This window comes from Aphelocoma coerulescens, chromosome 8 (genome assembly GCF_041296385.1).
Source record: "Aphelocoma coerulescens isolate FSJ_1873_10779 chromosome 8, UR_Acoe_1.0, whole genome shotgun sequence".
Lineage (NCBI taxonomy): Eukaryota > Metazoa > Chordata > Aves > Passeriformes > Corvidae > Aphelocoma > Aphelocoma coerulescens.
The window spans coordinates 13,749,049-13,775,434 of NC_091022.1; the positions used below are offsets into that span (position 1 = coordinate 13,749,049).

Here is a 26,386-nt window from a genome sequence, read left to right on the forward strand (position 1 = left end):
ACCAGACCGAGCTCTGCCAGTGCTGCTGGAGACAACTCACAATTGCATCAGAGTGTCTGAATACTATCCATCTTGAAAAGATAGTGACAATCCCTGCAAGAGAGATTAGCAAAGGATTTTTCTCCAACACATCATTCTTTTGAACTTTAAAAAGTCTTTGTCCATATAAGCAAAAACTACTTTTATTCATTCTGATGCAACTTAGGTCACAAAGGGAGCCATTTCTATCTGAAGTGCTGGGTCATGACAGGAGATTTGTGAAACAGTATCAGAGTGCAGGTTTGGTCACCAAGAAAATATCAAGAGTGGCCTGCAGAATCCCCCAAAATTCACATGACTAGAAGAAATATAAAGTCAGAATCATTATTCTGCTAAAATCCCTGAACAAATATTCTGCATTTTAAATCATTTGTCAGGATTTACTTGCAATGTAGCATGCTCTTATGTGCCTTCAAGTAATTAATACTTTTCAAAATATGTAAGGAAAAAACCCAAAACCCTAATTTGTTCAAATGGGTTCAAATGACACCTTAAATGAAGTACATGAAGGCAGAAGAAAATGATAATATTGTGAGATAACTCATACTGGGAGACTATACCAGAAAGTTCCAAGAGAGCAGAGAAGACGCTGAAAGTATTTCTGTATCTGTAAGAAAGCTACAAAGAGTAAATGAAATTACTTTATTAATTTGTTAACATCAGAGTAAATACAAACCATTTATATTGATTCTTGAGTGATACTGAATACCTAAGAGAAAAATTCAGATTTATTGTTTAGTTTAAACTTATTTAAATTATTTCAGTTGCATCACTTTTCCAGTTTAGAACAATCTGGTTTTAAATTATTCTTTCCACAGGGAATAGGTTAGATGAATTAATTTTCTGTTGATATTCACAGTGTTCAAAAATTCCATATTTTCTTTCCTCAGATTAGAATCAAAAACCTGGTTTGGAGAAAAAAAAAAAAGTCATGAGAACATTGCAAAGACTAAAGCACACATATTTGTTCAGTATTAGTATTCTTTAATTTAGATGGTCTGGTTTTAAGTTCTTGATGCTGATAAGTAATATTAATTAAGTGGCCTTTTTCGTTTTAATTTAAAAAGTTTACTATATTCATTTTTGTGAGAATCTGTACTTTATTTTTAGATCACTAAGTTGACTGTATTATTAGGAAAAGCTCAAGTCTGAAGGGAAAGAACTGAAGTAGTTGAGAAAGTGACATGCAATGGTTTGCATGGATATCACTGTACCCAAAACTGTAACACACTTTAATATATGGAGCAATCATCAACAGGATGAGAAAACTGCTAATATATTCTTGAACTTCCTATTAGTAGTTCAACTACGGAATGTTTCTCAAAGGGCACTGGCTGGCCAAGCCACTATTATGATCACAAACACTCCTCTTGGGCACAGCCACTGAGATCTGCTACAGTTAGTCGGTGCTGGGCTCCTTTGAGCAGCACATCCCACAACTTTGGCCACACCTCCAGTGCCCTACAGTGATACGTGTTACAGCACTGGCAAATACAGTGCAAATAGTCAGTTTTCTTTCAAGTGTGTAGATATCTTACTGGAGGCTGCAAAAAGTTAAAAAAGCCCAAAAATCTAGGTACGTGAAAAGTCTCCCAACACAGCAACACAAAAAAAATTCAGAAGGTTGGCTTATCTGTTATTTTTACCCAATGCACAATAGTGAGAGGTGAGCTTCAAAGCTTTGGAAGGGGTGTGGCAATGTGGAAGGAATTAGCTGCCTTGGATTCAATCAGTAGCAGCAGGAGCTACACCACCTTTACCCCATTTTCAAAAGCATGGGTTAACCGCAGTGCAAAAAGAGGTGTGAATATTATTCAGTTGGCTTGGCCTAGTAGAGTTGTGAACCTACCAGTATTAAAGTTTCTTTTTTACACATGCTACTCAGAAAATAATGCTTTGGAAGTCATGTTGGGGGGACAGGTGTGACAGAAACACTTCTGCAGCATGATTAAAAAAAATTCCTGAATATGCACTTTAAAAAGCCATTTCCATTATTTTCCAATGTAACATTCTTAGGTGCCTTCATCTCCACTACTATAAGAGATGAAAAGCAGAAAGAAGCAAGAAAAATAAGAGAGGAAGCTACTCAGAGTCAGGCAGGAAACTACTTGGCTGCACAGAAAATGGCCTCACCCTTTTCACTGACTTTTAGTTTATATTTTTCTTTTCCTTGTTTGTTTCGAGAGAGTTTCCTTCCATTTGGAGTCACAGAACTCCTGCAAAGGCAGCTGACTGCACTTAGGTAGATAGCATTGATAAATTGCATCTTATTTTAAGTAATGGTTTATCTCAACTGAAAAGGAGTGTCCCAATCAGTCACCACCATAAATGACATAATGATAGGGAAGAAAAAGTGCCTTCAGTTTTCTGGTGTATTCCCTGATCCTACTGGCAAGATGATGGGTTACACAGATGAAATGGATGCATTGATGTATCTTAAAAAGGGTCACTGTAGAAAGGTGAAAAACTTTTCTCTCTAGGGAAAGTTTGTTTTACAGAAATAAGAACAAGAGTTTCAACCCTGGGGAAGAATATGTATATAATTCCAAGAATTCACTTGAGAGATAAATTCTGAGTTTAAAACAAAACAAAATCTTAAAAAATGAGCACCTCCAGGCTAACTGACCAAAGAAGAAATAACAAATGGAAATCAACTTCCTGGTTTTGTAGGTCCAGCACTTTTGTATCCTTTTGGTCTTCTATTACCATAAATCACTCCTCCCTGCTACTCCTAAATCTTCACTTGCCAATTTCTTATTAGTTGTCTTATTTCTTTGATCAGTGTTGGCAGTACTTTAGAAAGGTTCATTTGGATGGGGTGATGTGGACTTATTCTTCAGCCACCTTTGCTTAGGAAGAAAACTATTACTGCAAGAGTAATGCCAATGTAGATAGGAGCATAAAATATGAATCCACCAAGTCCGTCTTTCCTTCTGCAACCTCACCAAAAGTAAAAGAGGACTTGCTCAATGATTCTAAATTAACAAACATGGTATAAAGCTTGTGAATACCACCACATTCAAAGAAAGAGGCTTCAGTGATACATGCCAAGGCCACAGGAAATAACAGGGTTTCAGTCTCTTGGGCCATTATAGCTTCTAGCAGAAAACAATGGCTATTAGTGAGGCACAATGTGCAAAACTGCTCATCACACCTGGGAGAAAGATAGCTTGGGTCAGCTGAGTCCCAGCACTTAAAACGCTTGTATCGTCTCAAATTACACCTCACTTTGTACACAGCTGCAATTAAATTCTTCTGTAGTTATAAAGCCACTAATTGGCAGCAATGGAAATGCTAGGAAAGATAACAAAATAATAATGAAAAAAATCCCACCACAGAAAAAAAGTCCTGAACCAACAACAATTCACCCTGAATGTAATTAGAAAAGTATCAGATTAAAACTGTAACTTGCCACAGCTACTCCCTAAGAAGAATGCTTTTTTAGTAACACTATTTCTGATTATTCCTCTCATTAGTCATTGAACTGCTTAGATACCATGACCTTAGATTGAGAAAATGGTGGCTTGCCTTCCTCACAAAAGCAGGTGCAGACACCAGAAACATTGTAGAATCTCTTAGACAGAAGGAACACTGAAATATATTAATGAATTCAAAGCCATTCTCACTGTAGCCTAAGGTCACCTATGTGGGGCATTAGCAAGAAAATCAGGTTTAATTCCAATTAGCTCAGAACAGGGAGGTGATCAGCCAGAATCAAGTGCAAAAACCCCAAAAGTGTTCTAACCATTATGGAGCTCTAGCCACGTAGCTAGTCCTAACTGACCCTGTTCTGGTAGTACTGGAGCTAGAATTTGCTAACTCACATAAAGATTTGGTTCCTTCTGCACATCATCTATGTTGGAAGCAGTATATTGATGTGATGTCTGTTTCTTCAGAGAGAACTAGAAATGAAACTCCAACTTGTGTTTTTTAAATTCTTAAAAAGTCATCACTGCCAAAAGCCATATTTAGGGAATATTAGGCACATGACTCACTTCTAGTCCTTGTTTTATTAATTCAGATACACTGTGAAGTAAGGAGTACCTCAACAGCACAGTTTGAATTTTTTTTATATTGCTACGGTGTTATTCTATAAAGTGACTTTTCAAAAGCAGTATTAGCTGGTAGAAAGGTTTGTTTCTGAACAATCTTTCCAACTTTCATTTAGTCATTGCCATAGTTTTCTGCAAAAGCTAAAAAAGGCCTAAAAATTACATTAGTTTTATAAATGAGCTTTACGGTTTGGACTGACTATTGAACCCCTCATCACAACAGTAGAGCCTGGTACAGAGCTGTTCTTAGACACCTAGAGTGGCATTCCCAGGTACTGGAGCCCCTCAGACTGCAGGCCATGCTTGAAACTAGAAAACAACCTTGCTGTGGAGATTGTGTATATTTCTCAGAACAACACACTGTGCAGGTATTAGTGAACAGCATTTCACACAATATCTTGTTTTTCATAAAAATGATTCTAGAGGCAATTCTAGCCAAATTTTTGTGGAAAAGTTTGCCAGAAAAAAATAGACAATAATTCTGAGGAGCTGTTACCCAAAAGGTAAAATTGTCTGGATTTTAGCCAAGCTGCATAGAAGCTCTACACTTTGAGGACAAACAATGCAGGCTAAAATATATGATTGCTGTAAGTCACTTCTTGATAAAAAGCTAAGGAGCTTTGTTTCCCAATATGACTAAAGCAGAACAGCACTGGGAAAACTGCCTCAGGAAGTCCACACACAATATAAATCATAATCAGATTTTCCATACCTTTCTAGACACAGGAACTCCTAAAATATCAAACCAATGCAACTAGAAGTTGAATACTAAGCCAATAGATTCTGCAGGCGTATTTCTCAAAACAGATCTGTGGGCTACATATATCCATATTTATCTCTCTATATAGACACCTATTTTATAAGAAAATCTGAACAACAGTATAGTTTCTTAATGAGATTTCCTGAACAAACCCAAAATGAAAGCTAAACTAGTTCTCACAAAAAGCTACACAAAACTCACCCCAATTTCCAGTAAGTAATAACAAAGATGTCTCTTTGGCTCTTGGAGCTCACTGCTCACCTCTTGGCCCTGTAAATAGTTTATTTGTACATGGACTTGTCTGGAAAGATTTCTGCTTTGGTTTATCTACAGGCTAGTAAGTAATATGCATAGAACTATCTGAGTAATGCCATAGTAATGCTGTGATATGCATAAAACATTTTTGGTGATGCTCAGATATTGTGTATTACAATGAGATTATATTTTTGATGGAGATCTGCAGTATATTGTACAACATAAATACTGTTATGATAATGGCAGTTACATTTTTTTTATCCAGCTTTTTCTTTGTCATATATTGTATCTCTCTTACAAAGTACTTGAAAAATTATTTCATATTAAACGCCTATATTGTACACTAACAGGTAGCATTTTTGCCCTACATTTTTCAAGGAGTATCTCCTCGTGCACTTTGAATTAAACAGCCTGATGCAGAGTCCACGGTATAAATAGGAGTCTTTGCATGGACTTCACTGAACTAAGGAAAAACATTGGAGATGGAAATAGAAAATCTCTTTGAGGGTTGTACAAAAGTACTACCCTCAAAAATACCTTTCGTCTGTTGCCAATGTTAAGGATTTCAAATCAGTGATCGTTATTAGCAGACATCACTATCATGATTAGATTCTTACTGTAACCTTCTCTGAATTTAAATTACATGGCATGAGTCGCTGATCCCCGAGAAAGCAAAAATAGCTCAAACCTTGATTCACACAATGCAACTTGGATCCCAGGAAACATGTCTCCCATCATGCATTCCATTCAGAATTTCAACATCATCTTCTGCTATTGTAAAATCAAACACCTGCAGGAATGCATATATAGTTAACATCATGAACACATGATGAGAATCAACAACCTGATATATATTCTAGTATTTAACTGACCAAAATTCATTTAAATGTGAGGCTGAATTTTTATATATTTTTCCTTTGGAAAATTCTTCTTATGTTTTGTCATAGAAAAATACTCCATCAAGATGACAGGCTCCACTGGGTGTTTTGCTCCTTTAGTGACTTATTTTTATTTGTAGGCTATGTTAAGATGGTTTCATAGCCTTCATGCCTCAGGCAAGGGCCCAAGACAAGGGTAGTGTCCAGGCTGGTTTTGACAGCACTCTCTATTGTCACTGCTAGAGGTATAGGAATACCCTGATAGCAATCTCTTTGGAAGAATGAGCTCAGTATTTCACTTACATCCCAATGTTCAGTTTAGAGTGTTACAGTTCTCTTTCTAAGACTTTAGACAAAGAGAATTCTTAGAAGATATCGGGACATTCACAAAGCTAGCAAACCAAAGGCTGTGTCTATCTTTCTATGACTCTACTTTGACAAAACTTTTACAAATCAGCTAAATACAGAAAGAGTGCTACAGTGCCTCAGTACTAACTCAAACTTGAAAGCCATCACCTATCTTCAAACACAGGTTCTTACAGCCACTGACTTCTCCTGTGGCCAGACCTGCAATGTGAACAATGGTGTCAGTGCTTTCTTAGCAGGTGTCCTATTGAGACATTATCATCAGGAAGTTGCTTCTGTTCTCTTTGTCAGAGCTCCTCTGTGCTCAGTAAAAAGATTCTGTGGAGCTTGAACTGTAGCCAAATGAGCTCCTCCCATCCTGCATTATCCAGCAACCACTGTTTTCTGGAATGATCCTTGTAGTCAAATCTCAGTGCTCTCTCAAGCCTTTTAAGCTTAAACCAGGGACCAGTCAACAGAACTAGAAACCCTATATATTATATACTGAGGGTTTAATGAGGACCAGCTTGACCAGAAGTGGTAGAGACTCAAGCCAGCACAGAAACATGAGGGAAAGAAAAAAAGGGAGATGTGATAAACAACTGTGCCAGTTTCTTTCTCTCTCCATCTTTAGTGTTTTAAGTTTGGATGTAACACATTTCCTCCATTGTGTGAAATGAATTGGTGATGCCATAGAGTAAATTCTGTAAAAATTAAAATTAATCTGGATTTAAAATATCACCAGGGAAAATAAAGTATAAGGGAGGAGTTTTAAACTGGTTTTGTTCTCTGATCTGATTCCCAATACAGTACCACAAGCAGCTGTGCTTGTACCACAGAAGGCAGTATGTATGTCAGAATAAGCAGTCAAGGCAGGAGCTATATAAACAGGCATGGCCACCAGCAGAAAGCCTCATTATGTGTATATTGATTTACACCTACACACACACACACACACACATACACACACACACAGAGGATAAAAATAGCAGAAAGAAGTTTCCTGTCTTCTTGCAAAGTTTTTTCCTGATTTGCTAAAACAGTTCATACCCCTACAATATTTTTGGAAATAACAATAAGTTGTGGTTTTGCCTCCCCTAAAGAAAGAACACTTTCAGATTAGAGAAATAGAGAGACAAAGAAATTAATGAATTAAAACTATTTGGTATGAAAAGGAAATTTTAAAAAGGTGCAGGGGAGGACTCATGCTGCCAATTCTCATTCATTCCCACTTTTCTTTTTCCAGCCCCTTCATGCTGGGACCTTTTCTGCATGTTGAATAGAAGGAGAAGGTAGGGGAAGAGCCAGCTCTGGCAGGACTGTGATCTCCTTCGAAGGTCCCCATCTTGGAGAGTTATCCCCAAGTTAAAGCTTCCATAAAACTGTTATGCATAGCATCCAAACTTGACCTATGTGCCTGTCACAAAAAGAACATAACCATAAGCAGATTAGATGTTCTACAACCAGACAAGTAATAAATAGAACTATTAATAAAAAAATCAACTACAAAAGGTCTTCTATGGATTTTTCTTTATACACAGTGATTAGTTCTCCAGTTCTTTTCTGACATTTGTGAGTTATGGTTTTTTCCTACATTGTGGTCATTTTATGGTACTATCATTTGCCAATTTTGACTGAGTTACCCCAGAATGGAACTGGGAAGGAAAACGGGAAGGCAGACCAAAATATTAAAAACTCTTACTTGGATGTTAGTCAGACTTGAGTGCATAACTAAATCTTACCTTGCAGTTTTCCTCTATCCGCTCCACTTTTGTTGACTTTGGAATAGTGACAATCCCATTCTGAAAAGAATAATGCTTCTCATCATTAAAATCTGCAGTTTTAAAAAAAATTATCTGTCTTCAAAACATTACAATAAATTCCTCACATCTTCTGAGGTTTTAATTTCATTTTCTGGGGGACACTGACATTTCTCTATGCCATTTGAAACTGCAGTTATATACACTGTGTTGACTTCCAACACACATTACATGGTTTATATCAACTGTGACAGAAATATAATGGTGACAGAAATGGAATGATGAGGGATACTGCTTGTAACATTTGGAAACATCTCTTATTGGTGGCTCTTATTCTCTACAACCAGATTATTTAAAATAATTAATATTTGAAATACTGGCATGATTTGTGAACTACATTCTGAATTTCCAGTACAGCCATCAGTTCACACAATATCAACATACTGAAAGCAGAAATACCTTCTGTATAAATTCTGGTTTGATGCACAAACCCCAAACTATTTGCATTTTTTTCTTCAGAAAGGAGACACATTTTTATTACCACCCTCCATTACCTGAATGCTCCAGCGTATGCAAATCTGTGCTGGAGTTCTGCCATACTTCTTTGCCAGCTGAATGATAGTAGGATGTGTGAGTGCTTCACCTTTGGCTAAAGGACAGTAGCCTTCAAAAACAATATCTCTTCTCCGACAATAATCAACCAGCTCCTGAGGTCTTTGGAAAGGGTGGTATTCAACCTTAGATAAATAGAAATAAACTTTTAGTAAAAACCCTGAGAGTATGTTTCATAGCAAACATCAATGAAAATGAATATAATTTTTCTCTTGTTTTAAAAATAGAACATGGGTGAAATCATTGCTTCTGGGAAGTAGGTGTAAGGTATTAGTTTTAGAAGACACGTGAAGGGTATTAATCAACAAGTATTTTAGCAGTAATTGGCACAACAGTTACCTTATTTTATGTTTCCCTCAGAAACAAGGTGCAGTTGTCTGCCTGACCTGCAGCTGGACTTTCAATACTGCTCTGTTTTTAAGAAATATATACAAATACACAGTGGAAGTCAGCATCAGGTCTTTTTTATCGGTGCTTTGAGACTACTTTCTCTTCCCCAAATCTATGTCCTTTCCTGTTTCTTTACTAATGATTCTTTCTAATGATCTTTGAGTTGCACAGGCAAGGGGAGGGGGCTGAGCAGGGGCTGGGTTTGCAGCGACCAACCAGAATAATTTGCTTAGGATGAGGACCTGACCTTGGAAGCAAAGCCTGTTGGCATGGATTGCACATGGCAAGTCCTGTATTCTCTGTGTGGTGCCACCATCAGCTTATGCAGGGAAGCAATCCTGCTGTGGTATGAAGTGTGAAGGAGACCCTTTGTAGGTAGGAAGATCACAAATTGCCAAGAACCAGTTAAAAGAGGAAAAGTAACAAGCTACAAAGACACAGTTGTTGGGAGCAAAATGAAAAAGAAGTTATTGGACAGTAATGATCTCAGAGGAGAGACGTATTCTGGCATGCAGCTAAAGCCAAAAGAGAAACTCTGTAATATTCTTTAATAAGTTATTTAAATAAGTATTTCACAGTTTATACATTGTAAGAAGCATACATTCCTCTGCATTTTGATGAAAGTGGGTAGTGTTTTCTTTTACAAAATACATAATCATGTGATGGATTTTTGTGACCGCTCATCACCATTGTTCCAGGGATCGAACTCTTGCGCATTTTGAAGAAAAATACTCTTCTGAGCAATTACCTCAACACGTGGAATCTGGAAATTTCTTCTGCCACAAAGAGGACAAATGAACATTTCCTGTTTCTCATCTTTAGTACATGTTGTCTTTTCAGACAACAATAGTCAGGAACAATAGGCTGGCAGTCATTCAACATGAGCTAAGAAAAAACTGTGCCCCTGGAAGGCTGGGCTGAGTCAGCCTAAAGCTGCTATGATCTAAATTACTAGGTGGACTCGGGAACAAGGTTCAAGCAGCAGACATCCATGTCTTCAACCTTTGATGTTTCTTGACCTTTGAGTACCCTTTGTATTTCACGTTTAAATGTGTGAGAGCAGTGCTTAGGTCATACAGTTATTCATTTGTTTGCACCTGAGCTGAATACGAAATATTCTCATTGTATCTATGCAAAACTATGAGAGGAGAAAAGAAAGAGCAAGCAGGGTGTATTACTGGATTATTACAAGAGTAATAAGCAATTCTAGCAGATGTTCTTTACACTAAGTATAGCAAATAATGTAGCTCAGAAAATATTAAATAAAGAATTACGTATTTAGGATCAAATTCTGAAACATCTGCAGTGCCTCTATGCCATCATGTGACTTATTCAGCATTTACTACTAATTAAACTGCAAGCAGAATTTACCTGCTGGTTTAGTAAGATTCCAGGCAGCACAGTTCCAGGTTACACCAGAAATGTTTAAATCAAGAGCAGTATGCTGAGATATCACCTGCCTACTTCACAAGCAGAATACATAGCAACAGCTACTTCCCACCTGAAAAGATCATATTTTGTGCCTTTCACTGAATCAAGAGACTCCCAAATTTTGTGATTCACATTTTGTCACATGGAGTAGTGTGTTGCTAGAAGCAAGTATTTTTCTTCTTAGATAGATATATTACTAAAATAATCAAATGCATAAAATGAAATTTATTTTTTTTTAAATAAAAACGTTCTGGAAGGTTCCAGCAGTATGTCAATGCAAGGGACTAGGATCCTGAGCTACAAGAGGCATAAGGTGAGTGGTCAACTTTGCTTCCCCTCAAAATAACAATTCCTACTTCCTGCCTTGCCCCACCCTTGCTATTTTCATCACCAGACTTCTCTCAGGCAAGGGCTGTCTGTCACATGATGGCAGAGGAAGATCTTGATCTTTTCTGGCTCCCTACCCTGATTGATTGGCATGTAAAAACTGGCATCTGTTTAACAGAACAGTTTGCAGTTCACATTACAGAACTTCACAGCTGCTACTTGCTCAGCCACAGGGGACCTCCAACCAAAGTGCTGGTTTTTTACAACAGTCACAGCAAATGGGGAAAAGTTGAGCCCAGTAACAATCCTGACACATGGCCCTAGAAAGTCATACCTCAGATGATGGTGCACAGAGGCCCTACTCTTTCCACCCTGCTGTGGTCCTTTTCACATGATAAAGTTTCTGCACATCTGGAATTCAGTAATTTTCTCAGTGGGAATGCTGTCTTACAATTATTTCTTTTTATGAAACTGAAATACAAGCCTGTAAATATTTCCTATATAGAGGAACAGTTCAGGTGAGTTTATGTACAGAGGGGCTGTTTTCTTATGTCTTATATACATTTCTACCTTGTACAAATTTACACAATAGAGATCAATGTTAATGGCAGTATCAACAACATAACTAAGTCTCTCTGAGGTCATTACACAGTAATTTGCACTTCTCCAAGACTGGAAAAATATTGATGAGCATTCCTACATGGAATTCATGGAGGAACAGTTTATATTTGGGTTCAGTACATCACTTTAGTAAATGAAACATATATTTATTAAATACTTAGAAAATGTATTTTTTCCCTGTAATGAATGAGGCCTATGAGCCTTCAGAGAGACTTCAAAGATTTCTTTGAGCATAAATCCAAACTTCCTACTGCCAAGTCAGTTATAAACTCTGGCATACAAACCTGGAACTTCCAGGTTGTAAGTTTCACTCTATGTGATGCTAGAATAAAGTACCATCATTTTACAGTGTTTACCAGTACTTTTAATAGTATATTGAAATTTTAAAAAGTGCTTGCTTATTAAAAAATAACTTAGCAAGACAATATTCTTGAAAAGACAGGCCTTTCCTACTTCTTTAAAAGATATGACAATACTGGGGTTTTTTTCCAGGAACTGAAAAGAAAGGCAGTACTTAAAACTTGGTTTGTAAAATAGAAGTATTGCTTACTTCTCCTGCCTTCCTCATTTTTCCTCTTCACAGAAGAACACCCCCAACTTTCAATTTTAACTGTTGTTAAAAGGACTGTTGTAAGAACACCCTGAATTCTAAAAGGGAAGTGGTTTTCCTCCACTCCTTTCTTCAATATTTAGATTTTGTATACAATGACTATTTGCAAATGTTTTGCATTTAGTAAGTCCATTGAAAGAGTACACTATTTTATGCATAAATATAGCAAAAAAACTGTATTATAAATTGTGGACAGTGAAATAAGAACTCAATACAGCATTTCCAGTCCCAATTTGAATTTAGAAATTCATTACTTATTTGATGGTGCTTAAGTAATCTCACCATCAGACTCAGTAACTCTCTAACACTAAGCAAAAAACAGAATAAATACTCTTTTGAGGATAATCTGAAGTATAGTTTATAAGATTCCTTTAACTCTAGAAAAGTATAAATTAATGCTATAACAAAACTGTTCAAGGTGGGGCACTTTGCAGTGGTAGGGGTAATTCATTGTTGGATTTTGTTTTCAATTCAGAACAATGCTGTGTAGCATCTCAAAGAAATGACGAGCAGGCGCCCTCTCCCACCCCTAAGGATCACCACCACCTCAACTTTTTGTCTCCTCTTTTTCAGCCTCAGAAAAAGAGTTTTGTCAAATAGCACCAAGAAACAGCTTGTCTCCATGAAACAGTACCACTGAAACAGTAAGACTGGTAACATTTTGACACTGTGGGTAAGAAGAAATTTCAAAAAATAAACCCACTTTTTTTCCTTGCAGTGACTTAGTAGAACACTGAAAAGCTACTATCATTTAACAGGCAGTAACAACTCATGCCAAACTCTAGTAAGCCTTTGTAGGTGTGTATGTCTTGAACCTTGGTAAAGTCACCAACTATTAAACAGTCATCAACCTGCCCACCTTAACGTATTTTTCAATGGTTTATTTTGAAGAACTGAATTTAAATATTTTATATGGTGTTATGCTAATTTAACATTACTTAATTGTCCTTTAGTAACCTTTAGTGGACAGCTAAAATTGTTTGGTTCTGACAGTCACACTCTGAGCAACATTTTTATGGCTGTTAATGACATTAAACCATAAACAGCTGCCAGAAATCCTGACCACCTGTACAAAGAGGAAAAGCCCGTGCCTGCACTCCATCCATTCCAGTTCCCACACCCCATGTCAGCATAAGCACACTTTCTCTGGCAGGAGGTGGAAGGAACGGGAGCATGAACTTCCAGCACAGCTGGAGGCAGAAACCTGCAACAAGGGAACATTTGTCGAGTGTCCTGGCAGCCTGCCGGTACGTAGGTGGCTATCCTAGATCTGCCTAGGGCAGCAAAAAAAATTTTGCCAGGGCTGTCACAGCACCTGCCTAAATGAGGAGCTCACTGAATTTACATGAAATAGGAAATGAGGGGGGAGCAAGGGAAAGGGCACCCTTGCATGGATCTGTAATTAACTGAGGCTTTCAGTGTTGCTTACAGGAAGTACAAAAGTATCTGAACACAGGCTTTCCAAAAACTTGTTCACTCTGAAGATGCTCAGTGGTCTGTGATTCTTGAATTTTATTTCTAAATTGTTTTATCATCAATAAACTGTCACAGGGACCTTTTGGTTGTCTTAAATCCAGACACAAACAAGTAGCCTGGGAGAAACTGGGTGGGGGAAATTTGAGGAAGGACTTCCCTACCCTTCGGGTCATCTTCCTGAATGGTTTTCAATACGTGAATAGAAATGGAAGAAGAAATTGTATGACTAAGGCAACAGTTTGGGTGTAGCCTTTCATGCATAGGAGTGGGGAGGACGTTGCTAGCCAAAAAAACCAGAGTAAAAACCCAAACCCAGATACTTTAAATACATTTATCCACTCACCTGATTAACATGTGGAGTAATCACACAGTCCTCCTTTAGTTGCTCAAGATGGCTGATAAGAAAATTGCTTACGCCAATAGATTTACACAAACCTAAAGAAAACCAGAACAAGAAAAAGTTTTGGGACAATCCTAACTACTTGGGTGGATGATTTGAAAAATATCACTTTCAAGAGAAAAAATTATTTTTCACATCATTTCTGTAGAGTAAAATACTGCAAAGAAACACAGAAAAACAGCACCAAAATCTAGTTTGACAGTGTTATCTTGAAAGCATGGCTCTGTCACAGTCACATTAGGAAATCATTTTATAATCTAAACACACTGGAAACTCCCCAGTGTATAAAAACTCCAGGCTAAATTCTGGGAAAGGCTAATGTAGTATAAGCAAAGAACAATTGGACTCCACCAGAATGAAAAGAAGGAAATGGTGTTCCAAGCCACTTGCCAAAACTAAAGGAAAGTGGAACATTTGCTGAGGACTAATAAGGTGTGAGCAATACAACCCAAGGACACGCAGCCCAAATGAACCATGTCACACTGCCTATATTTCTGTTAGATCATTACAAGATGTTACATAACACTCAGTGTAAAACCTTCAATTAAATGAGCAGTATCTAGCAAGAATCATGAAGCTTAAAAATATAGCTAGATTTCTCAACTCCTGTTGACAAGCAAATGAAGTTAAATGGGACCTAGGTGATATGAAGGCTATTTTTTACATAAACCTCAAGTGTGCATGCATGTGTATAAATTAAGAGCTGACAGTCCTGAAATCAGATGTCTTCCTTCAAACCTCAGATGTGATAAAGGCCAACTCCCAGTCTTGGCCTGCCACCACCCCTCAGCCCTGACTCATCTGGGGTGCTTTGGTCCTTCTGCTGTGCTAAACACAGCTAGCAGGGAAGGCAGCTGGGGCTAGGCTGTAGGGGTCTCCTTAGGCTGTGCATTCTGTGGACCACAACTCAGATTAATTTCTTCAGTATGTGAACTTTGTCTGGATTGACCTGAGCTGCATTTCAGTTTGTTACTCTACAGATGAAAAGTCTGTCTCGGTGTGAACACAGAAGTCTGATCACTGTTCTTAATCCAGTATTTATTTGAGCTGACCAATTCTATAAAATGCATAGACATGTGCGTATCTATATACAAGGAAAGAAATTACATTTTTCTAGTCCTCTATGAAATTCTGTAAGTGAAGTTAGTTTACTTCTAATTCTTTTAAACAGATTGTTAAAGTCCTAAAAAAAATAAAGTCAGCTTTCACATATTTCAGCAGCATAAGCTAAAGCATAAGCTGCACTGCAGCAAAACCTGCACACAGAGAGTCACTTTTTAATGTGGCTTCTTTCGTGGAATACCAAAAGAATGAAAATATATTAACATCAAAAATGTCAGACGTCTTTCCCTTACAGAAATTATCAATGTTCAAGATGTATAACATAATTAGGTTAAAACCTGCACTATAGTGATTTACATAATTTGTATGTAATCTGCCAGAAGGAGCAAAAGCTGAGCTTTTGACAAACAACCCTGGAGTGTCAACACTAATAAATCATTATGCCACAGCAGTCAGAAAAACACAGTTTTAGCACAATGGTGAACCAAAATATTATACACTATTGTTGAAAGCTAAGGAGTTACAAAAAACATGCCATTATTGCCCTTGAAGAATAAAGCTTTCATTTCAGGTTGAAATAAAACAAAATTCAGTCACAGACAAGAAATAGTTCATTTCCACAAAAAGCTTCCATTTTTTCCCCCTACAGTATGCTCTAAGATGTTTTGCTTCTAAGGTATTTCTCATAGGAGACTTTGAAGTCTGTTCCATGGTGTTAGATTTCCCATCAAGAAATTTCAGGTCAGCTATGTTTTGCATTAAAAGTCATCTGAGCCATTCCTACTAAAATCAGTATGACAGCATTCGTGTGTTTAGAGTGATGTCCCACAGAGAAAGCTTAGTTCAAAGCTGCAAAGAAAGTAAACATTTTCCCAGGAAACAGAGAAATAATTAGAATTTCAATGCTTTTGCAGAACCAGTATTTTCTTAAGGGAAATTTTTTTTAAAGAACTTTTCTTTAAGGGAATACAATTGAAACATTTCACTTTCATTAAATACACATACTTAGTTTGGGTAAAGTTAGAACCCTTCATTTCAACTCCATTGCTTTGGTGTTAGTTACAGGTTAATACATGACAGTTAAAGCATTTTGACTTTTGCATTAAATTACCATGTAAAATACAAAAAGTATTAAAACAATTGCACAGTCTAACTGCATTAAAAAAATCTTATTCCAATGCATGGTGGAAACATGAATTCAAAACACTAGAATTTCCTGAAAAATAGAGCCTGAATTTGAACAATCAATCAGTGGACTCTACTCTAGAGAATTGCTTCCATTTGCCTGATGGAAGATTAACACAGTTGCTCTGCATTGTCCAAATCTCAGAAAGACTGCCTTTAAGAAGAAACTTATACAGAATTATTTCCACATTTACATCTTCTGGATTAATTCCTAAGGATGAAGATTTACGAAAACATGGATATGAAACAGAAGGTCTGGTTAGCTCCTGGGCCTTATCTGACAGATTGACATTTGTGACTATGTCTATCAAACAAGATCCATGAAATCATATCAACAGTAGAAATAAAAAACCTGCATATTGAGTACCTTGTGTAAAATGGCCCTGACTCATTGCCTTGAAATAACCTGGGAGATGCAGGGGGCACATTTCCTTATATTTCATCTCTCATGGAGCACCAACAGAGGGGTAAGTTCCCCAGAGCTCCTGCCATGGATCTTAAAAACACCAGAATGCTCTTGAAAATGGGGGCAGGCTTGTTTTGGGTTTGTTTGTTGTTTTTTTTTTTTTGGTGGGGGGGGGGGGGGGCGTTTTGTTTCAATTTAATACCTGTTTAGAATGCTTAAAAATCTCATTTCAGACCATTCAGGCACCATACATGTTGTTAGAGCTGTTGTGACTGCAGGTGGTTTTAAAGTCTATACTTCTTTTTAACTTAACCATTTTAACAAGTCCTGAAGTTCAGGTTTCCTGAGATAAGAGCTTGCAATATATTAGCTATAATCCCTCTAGAAAGTACCCTTAAAATATACATTTTTACTGTCTTATTTACAAACTCACAGAGCTTTGACTCAGGGAGAGAAAGCATCCTCCTCATCTGCTTCAGGAAATGATTGGTCTGGCCCCTACGAAGCAGATTTTGAGAAAGTGCCAGGTGCAACAAACAGTTTGCAATTCCCCATCAGCTCCCAAAGGCTCCTGTTCTATCTTCTGAGGCTTTGTTCTATTCCTTACGACTCTGACTTCGCAGGCTCAAAGAAAAACTTAGGAACACTGCTTCTTTTATGCATGCAAAAAACTGACTGACCACAATGCTGGAACAGAAAATTTCATCCAGCTTTGAAAGCCTATCATGAAACTCTGCAACACACATCAGAAAACATATGGGCAAAATAACAGTTGATTATAATGGGGAAAAAAGTAAGGATCTTTTCTACACAAAAAAATCTTGGCCCCCACCACATTGGTAATTTCACCACACTGTATTTCTCCCAGCTACTGTGAAGCACTACATCATGCTAATGGACTGGTTTGCAATATAGTTGAGTATTAAGCTTAAAGCATTTTTTATTGCAACTTAGAGAACGACTGGGTATTTTTATCTTTACTCTGTATAATACTAAATTATGCAAAGTTTGATGGGCACTGTTAGTCTTGCAACAGAAAAGCATAAATATACTGTCTTGGCACCACAACACTGTTTTAGTACAATAGCGAGCCTTATCTTTCTCTAGCACTACTACGGACTTTTATCAAACTTCTAAATACTCTCTGGAATATTAAATGGACAAAGTTCAGATCAAAAAGATTTTTTAAATTACAAAACTGGGTACCGGGTTTGTGGGGCCCATTTTCCTCCCCCTCCCTGCTGCTCTACATGAGTCAGAGCAAGGGAGAATTCCCACGTCCAGTGAACAGTGCCCATTCTGTTGTATCTCCTATTCAGGCCACAGAATAAAAACACAAATGGATCTACTTTTCACAAGAGGTCAACTGCAGTCACTGTATCTTTATTAACGAAGGTTGCACAGGTTGGAAAGGTCCATATTCTCTCTGCTACGCACACTGGGTGTAAATCACATTACTCAGAGAAACCGTACAAGATTTGATTTCAGCATATCTTGCTAAATCAAAGCTGTAGGCTGAGAGTGCCCCACATGCAGACTGAAAGCCAAAGCCTTGATAAATAAAGCAGACTACTCTTAGACAGAATCAATGGGGAATTAACTTCTAGATCTGTGAAGTAACACTTGTTCCCATACCACAGGCTAAAATACACAGACGCCAGAAGGCTAAGTGCCCCCTCTGAGATACACAGGAAGACTGTGGCAAAACTGAAAATACACAAATTGTACTTCATCCTCCAAAGGATTTCTTTTTAGTCTATTCACTGCCACAATACAGGTGCTTGTCTGCAATTCTGTGACCATTATTCCTGCTACACATCACCTGTGAACCATGATAAACCGTGAGGACAACAGAGAGCAGGAATGAATAGAAGTCAGATTGTTAACTTTCTGACTGAAAACTCTTTACAAGCAGCCAGTTTCCACAACTGTTATATGGCAACCTAACCAGCATTGTGCAGCATAGTACTGGCTTAATGCACATTGTCTCTGACCCTGGCTGCTCATTCTGACTATTTCAGTGCAATGCTATCTTAGTTATGTTGACATATTTTTATTCTTACAGTTGACAATACAAATGAGACCAGATTAAAAAAACCCAATCCACTACATGGTACAAAATCAATTGCACTATACCTTAATTCAATAATGCCACCACACACTGTGATGTGAAAATGTGATCAAAATTATCAGCAACTCAGCTATGTGCCTAGAGGCTAATAGAATATGTACCCCCAAAAGTAGCACTTTGGAGGTATTACAGAGAGCACGTAAGTAAGATTCTAAATAGTTTGTTCCCCCTGTAACTATGATGGCACAGTTTCATAAACTGGGGTACTTTTTGGGCTTCCATATCAGAGAAGATAATTATTCCTTCCTAATGGTATGAATAACAGCAACCTAACTAATGTTAATAAATGAATACTGATTTAAAATAGTTAAGAATCTAAGGCTTTACTTCAACATATGCAAAACAGATAAAGTATGCCTTTTCCACAAATCATTTATTGAGACAAAAAGTTATTTTGGACAAGGGCTTTCCTTTGAAAGATATTTTGACATTGCCTTCTTCACAAGAATTCTTGCATTCACACTGGGACCTCTTGGTACATCTGTATGGGTACACAACTCTGTACATTTGCTTTAAATCTTTTTGCTTAGCTTGCTTATTTACAGTTTTGACAAAAAGGATTCACTTGCTAGCAGAAAAGGCACAAACCATTCACTGCAATAAGTCATGAAACAAAGTCCTCTGAGGACTTACACTTGGAATTACCCATGAAGTCCTTAACATTAAGAAAGAAAAATTAGCAAAACAAATGAGCATAGATGTTAATGCAAGTTTAGATTCATTCTCACTTTTACATCTACACCAAAAGGACTTCTTCTATGGCAATTTCTTATTTTTAAATAAGATACTAAAAATATTAAATTTCTTTATGATCTTTAACATAAATAAGTGTTGCATTCTTTTTTACATATGTCTTTATTGCTCTCTTATCTGATGAAGAGGGTGTGGTGCAACCAAAATCTTCACCAACCTCCAACCACTTCCAACTCATGAAAACACATCTCTAAACTGTGTTTCTCATAATAACAAACCCACAAGGATATCCTCATCTATGCTGACAGAATATTATCAACAATGTGAAAAAAAAAACGTTTCTAGGCAAATAAGTTACTTGCTTTTGCTTATTAAAACTTTAGTGCAACTTATGAACACAGCATTCACATATGACTTCTACCACCATAAACACACTCAAGACAAACATTTTGTGGAGCTGTAACACAACAGTTTGAATTGTCAGGTGTTCATCATTTGACAATTTACATATAAACTTAAAATATGTCACCTAGCAGAGGATGTGGTAGAAATTTGTGCCACCTGCACAAGAACTGTATTTGGTTCACTGAACCCTTTTCCTGCCCACTTTTAAGAACAGATAGAAAATGGAGGAAGAAAATACGATGACTGAACTGGTCTATGCCCAACAATGAAGATGGTAAGAATATTATTAAAGTTGATTAGATATCTTCTTTCACTTGGAATTAAAAAAACTAACTTTTTTTTCCAAGAACAAAGTTACATGGCTTTAATTACTGGGCTAAACAATTTCTGTAACTTTCTGAGGCTCTCTTCAAATCACACACATAATCATAACAAAAACATGTGTTAAGACACATCAAGGAATTTCTGATGCAAGTAAGAATATTTCATGTCAGCATGAGCTGCACTGCTAAACATTAAAAAGATAAGCAAACAATTTTAGTAAAATGGCAGTGAGTTCAAGTGGGATGTGAACCCTCAACAACCACCACAGTACTACTCTTGCTAACTTCAGGCAAAAGCCCTGGCTAGAAGCCCTCATTCTTCCCAGCATTTTTAGACAGAGGGACAAGTTAATCATGTGCATGTGTATATGAAAGCTTGCTGAGATGATGGGCTAGCCACAGTGCCAAAATCAAGGTCATGAAAGACAGTGCTTATGGAAAGGCTCACTCTGCTAGGAATAGCCCAATTACCAGTGAGCACATATAGTGACTATTCCCCATATCAGAGCAGTTTGCCATCCTGCCTTCATCTGCCAGCCAACAAATGTCTATACAGGAATGTTGCAGCTGTCAAGGGAATATATGACTCAATGTATGTATCTTGGAATGGATTCTGTAGGCAGCCTGGCCTCTGTTCTGAGGTACTGGGGAAGATAATTCCACAAAAGGACAATTTTGAGACCACAAAAATTCAAACCATAGCCTTGATATTACAAGAATTCTAGTTGATTTCAGCTGTTAAAACAGAAATAACCAGTTACTATGCACAAATGTCTCACTGACCAAGTTTTAGAATTTTTTTGCTCTCTTTTCCCTCAGCACTGTTTATCCCATAACTCTTTAAAGGAAAACACAAATACAGGCTATTGAACAAAGATATATGTCTGCAATTCTCTACCTCTCAGCACTGCAGTACAGATAGAATCTTCTTTATTCTGGCTGTGACCTGAGTCATCTGGCTCCTGTGAAACAGCTCCAATCAAACTGGAGTAGATTAACGAGTCAGAGAAGATAACAATAATTTTAAAAAGCATTTAACAGCATTTAAAGAAACTAATTCTTAAAACTATGTTGTCCTCAGGTAGTAGAAATCAGTTTAGCAACAAGATATTTTCTGCTATGAATAGAAAGCTATCAGTTTGGTCTGTCACAAGGCACACAGGATTTTTTAATGGCAGTTTTTAGTGCAGGTAAACACTATGCTAAATTCCATTCCAAATCCTTTACCTTATACTTTCAGGTAACTACTAAAATTTTCTAAAACCAGTGAAGAAAATAATAATTCTCCTTTCCCATTCACTTGTTCCTAATTCTCAACATAAAGAAGTTGCAATGGCTGATCAGTAGAAGCTCCTCAGGAGGTTGTTCATTAAAAAAATCTTCTTATCACTGGAGCTGAATACCAAGACCAGGTGCAGAATTCTGATCCCTGAGCTACTCTAAGAGTTGGCACAATTCCCTCTGGAAGCAAGGTCAGACCTAAATGCATGCAAATTCCAGGGTATGAAGACATATGGAAGACAGCAGACTGTAGGACAAAACAGAAATGTCTGCACTGAATTCTTTCTTAACCAGCACATGAATGTCTCATGAATAAAGCAGTGTTGTAATTCATCAGTATGGCAAATAAGCATTCTAATACTTTCTGTATGATTTGGGGAAATGTTCATAATATTTGTCATTTTGGTTCATGGTATGGAATGATACAACTCCTATAGGTTTGGATACCACGGTAAATATCTATCTACCTTTGCTGACCAGAACTGTATCACACTTTTCCCTGAAAATATATTAATGGAAACCAGCAAATTTAATGACTTGGCTCTGTCTATACAATAGGAATACTACAAAAAAAAAAAAAAAAAAAAGGATAATCTTACCTTTGTAGCAAAGAGAAGATAGTGGGCATAAATATACAAATTTCATGTTAAAGAGGGAAAGATGCTGGTAGAACATTTAATGGACTCTAAGGAACCTACTGAAGGGTTTAGCCAGGACAAAAGATGAATATGTTTAGCCAAAGACCGTCTAGCTCAAGGGCAAACCAGAAAGACACAGGACCATGTTCCAGATGCAATTCAGATGTATTAAAACACCTGAAGAAGGTAAAACTTCCAGGGTGTGTTATTTTAACACAGATAATTAATGTAGCATGTCATATTGTTACAGTAAAAGACAACAATGGCTTTAGAATGCCTAGGAGTGTTTTTGGGCATGGTCTCATATCTGTCATGATATCCCTTAGGATTCTGGGAAATTGTTTTTAACCTGAAGTGCGATCTTGAGATAGCTGCTCTTGCCTTAGGCAATTGAACAGTGTACTCAAGCACAAGGGAGAGTGCTAAAACATGAAGCTTTCTTTCAAGTGTTCCTGAGACTCCAGCCTTGGGGCAGTAACCAGATTCCATTTAGTTTCCAAAGCCTGTTGGATCCAAGTAGTGCAGCCCAAAACTTCAGTATGGTGAGCAATCAACTGGAGAGGGTAACCAGATGCCCAACAAACACTATTTAGATTCTCATTTTAAATAGTTCATGTTTCCAGTTCACATCATATCAGGACAAAAGAGTCTTTCACAAAACGCTAACCTCAAATTCCTTTTGATGAAATACAAGAGTAGTGGTAAGCCAGAGCAGGGATTTTTCAGTGATAGCAAAGGATCTCTCTTGTCACTTGAAACTACTATTTTCTATTTATGATCATACTCTGATGTTACAGCTCAACTCCAAACCTTCATTAGGAGTATATATAAGAAGCACTACTAAGCAGCTATGGCTTAAGAAACAGTGAACTTAAGGATGCCCACACATCTCAATGAATGCACATCTACCAATTCCACACCAAGTTCATTGGCACCTGCTGCATTCAAATAGCAATAAACCTGAACAATAAACCCTCTACAGCCAGAGGTACTTGGGAGTTTATGAAAGTCAGACTCTAGAGTATGATTTTTAACTATTTATGCAAGTTTTCTGCTTCCTAAAATATTTATTTTAATAATTCTGACAAATATTCAGATTTTTTAAAACTTGTTCCACAAAGTTTCTATTGCTTGGGGAAAGGGTCTTATAAATTAGTGCAGATTGACCTGGAATGGGCAGAGACCCAGAACCTCTGTCTCTCCTCAGTTAGCTGGGTGGGAAGACACTTGAGGCCAGAGCCCTGCAAGTCCTTTGTTACTGCAGCCCTGTGTCCCAGCAGCTCCGTGTGGGCTCTCAGATGAACCTGAATGAATCTTGGTAGACATGACTTAAAAAAATTCTCTCAGAGCTATGAATATAGATGGAGTTGGTATTTTGCTTGTGTCAACTTTTGACCAATGTGACCAATCTAAAAGTTAATATAATCTTTAAAAAAAACCTCCATTATAAATTTTTACAGTCTTGAGTACTAACAGTTTATTTACTCTCCTTCTAGTGTAATTGATAATAATAATAGATTATGAATAATTTACATTATTTTAAAATAATGTTTCTTGCCCCAGGTAGATGGAATTTTGCAGAATAAATATTAACCTGGATTTAAACTGAGGAATGAGATTTACAAATATGTGTATTCAAAATATCTGAGAATACAGAGAAGTGATTAAAGAAATTCTTGGTAACTTCAGCCAGATCAAAGACTTTGTCAATACTTACATCTTTTAACCACCTCACACAACTCTTGCAGATAGTTCCACAACACAAACCAATTTGTGTTTCTACAGAGGACAGTGGTTATTGTCTCTGCACTTCCAGATACTCTTCAGGATGGACACAGCTAGCTACTAGACCCACTACCAAGATGAATAATTTCAATATTACTTTGTGAATTGACTGCAGAAGCAAATTATTTGTTTAAAACGTCAGTCCTTGAATGTGAAACATTTAGTTTCTAATTTCTTTTTCCAGAATAAACATTTCCAAAAAAAAAAAAGTTAACAGAATTCCAAACAGGAACCAATGACTACCTGAACTAATGTCAAGTTCAGAGTAGACAAAGAACTCACTTGTTCATAGGACTTAAAATTTCTTCCTCTAATAAATGAAGATTTTATTTTTTTCCTCAAGTAAGGATTTTGACCAAATTCTATGTTCAATTCAAACCAAGGCAAACATGTTGCTCACATAACACATAGTAAGTCACAAAGATATGCAGCAAGTGTTTAATCTTCAGTGGAAAATCTAGTGGTTAACCATGCAAACAAATTATTTAAGATTTTGCTCAGGAATCATTGCATTTCCAACTCCAGAGTGGTTAACATCTGCGTGTCATTTCAGGAACACATAGTTATGGTCAGGACATCCAGAGTCTGTATCCACTAAAGCAAAAGTGTGGAAGTTAAGGCTCTAAGGCACTTGACTCAACCAGACTATTAAATTTTCCTTCCTCTGTAACTGATCTGAGGTAATTTTGACAACCAGAGCTGGAAAACTTACCCTCAGCTAAATGAATCATGAGTCTACAGAATGCTTAAATTCAGAAAATGACTGACAGTAGCAACACGCAAATTGAAAAAAAAGGTTGAAGAAATGCAACCACAGGAAAAATAAATACAGCATGGGATGTCTGTAAAGAGGTATCATACATAGGGACAAAAATCAAAGGCAACTTTTCTCTGTTTGTGAGAACAGCAATAGTATTTCCAGTGACTTATTAAAAGACCACTCAATAGCTCATAGTTTTTTCCATTAATAAGATGTAGAGAAATAAGAAGTTGCATAAGACAGGAAAGATCACAAAGATGCATGCAGAAGCAGAATAAATGGGATAGGATAGGAATAATAATAGAATGTGAAAAATACAACCTGTTTGCAGCAAATTAGGATGGCATATCTAGGCACAAAGGGCATGCAGTAACTTAAATACGCATCAGAAAAAAAACTTCACAGTGGAAAGATGAAATGCCTTGTGGACTAACCCATCTTTGGATGCAAGAGCCATTCATGCTTTGAAATACTAGGTCAGTTAAGCTTTTCTTTAAAAACTGAATGTTGTAATGTCTTACATGGCAGAAAACACTTTTAGCATCTTCTCTTATGCTCAGTATAAAAAGAAAGAACAAAAGATGTATCAAAGATAATTTGCTTCTGTTTTTGCAGAGCCAGAGCAAAAATAAATGAAGGGTTGAAGTGTAAGAGGTGTATGGCTCTGATAAAGCTGCTAGTGAAACACAGCCTGTAACTGCCTTTGTACAACTCTCCTGCTACAATCACTATTTCAGTAACTCTGGGTTAGTGGATAGGCTATTTTATCCAAGAAGTCTTCTCCCCACTTGTGGAACTTCTCTGAAGCTATGAACAGGGTGGTCCATATGGCCCAAGAATGGCACGACAGGATCTTCTCTCACACCATTTCTAATAATTCTGCATACTTCAGGAGCAAAATCATCCTACTCAATCTACAGTCTACTCCTCCTATTGCTATGAGCATAAACTGAAGTTTGCTGTGCACTGAAAATCAAAGTGAGTTATCCAAACTTGAGAGAGTAGCTCTGTTCTTTGACAATTCTTCCCAAAATTTAGCACCAAAGAATCTGCAGTTGAGTATTCGTTCCTCATTTAGCCATTTTATTTTGTTAACTTTTAAAACACAAATGCAGTTATAAAACACCACAATGTATGATAAATTGGAAAATGGCATATACAATTATTAAAAAATATCTAAAGGAGATAAAATTTGGCATGATTTATACTTAAAAAAGAGGAGGTTACTACAAGATGTTCTATAGTGTTCAGTGGTGTTCTATAGTGGCATAGAGATTTCAAGAAGTCAGTAGATTTCTTCAAGAAGCACGCACACCATTATTAATCTCATGGACAGAATTTGACAATGTATTATTTACAAGCAGCACCAAATTGCTAATGCTGCAATTTTCAAAGAGATTTTCATAACTTACACACCCAAACTCCATTGAAATATGAGCATCCAGTTCAAATTAAGTTTTTAAACATCTCTCACTATGAGTTTCCCAATCCCAAAGCACACTATATATAATTCCTTCTTCTAAGGTAGGTTTTGTTATTTATCACCTTTCTCATAGAGCTCTTCCATCGCTCTCCAGGTTTCAGCTCGGACCTCTCGATTGCTTTTACCTGGAACTTGTGCATCAGGCCAGTGTATCAAATAAAGATCTAAAACAGAAACAGAACCAGACTGCTTATTAAAGTGTCCAAAAAATAAATATATCAAAGCACATGAGACAGCATTTGACCTCCACAATGGCCCCTAACACATTAGCACCATAA

At 37.0% G+C, this 26,386-nt stretch overlaps 1 protein-coding gene across 1 annotated transcript in view; it reads right to left on the minus strand.

The window, feature by feature from the left end:
• Nucleotides 1–833: 833 nt before the first annotated feature.
• LOC138114116 (uncharacterized oxidoreductase YtbE-like) overlaps nt 834–26,386 on the minus strand; it is a gene marked incomplete at its 5' end in the record, with an annotated part of 45,293 nt that continues 19,740 nt past the window's right edge. The window contains 6 exons of the mRNA XM_069023251.1: nt 834–944; nt 5,795–5,896; nt 8,072–8,131; nt 8,644–8,826; nt 13,900–13,991; nt 26,171–26,272. Coding sequence (XP_068879352.1) covers nt 5,801–5,896; nt 8,072–8,131; nt 8,644–8,826; nt 13,900–13,991; nt 26,171–26,272 — 533 coding nt within the window. The remainder of the gene's footprint in view (nt 945–5,794; nt 5,897–8,071; nt 8,132–8,643; nt 8,827–13,899; nt 13,992–26,170; nt 26,273–26,386) is intronic.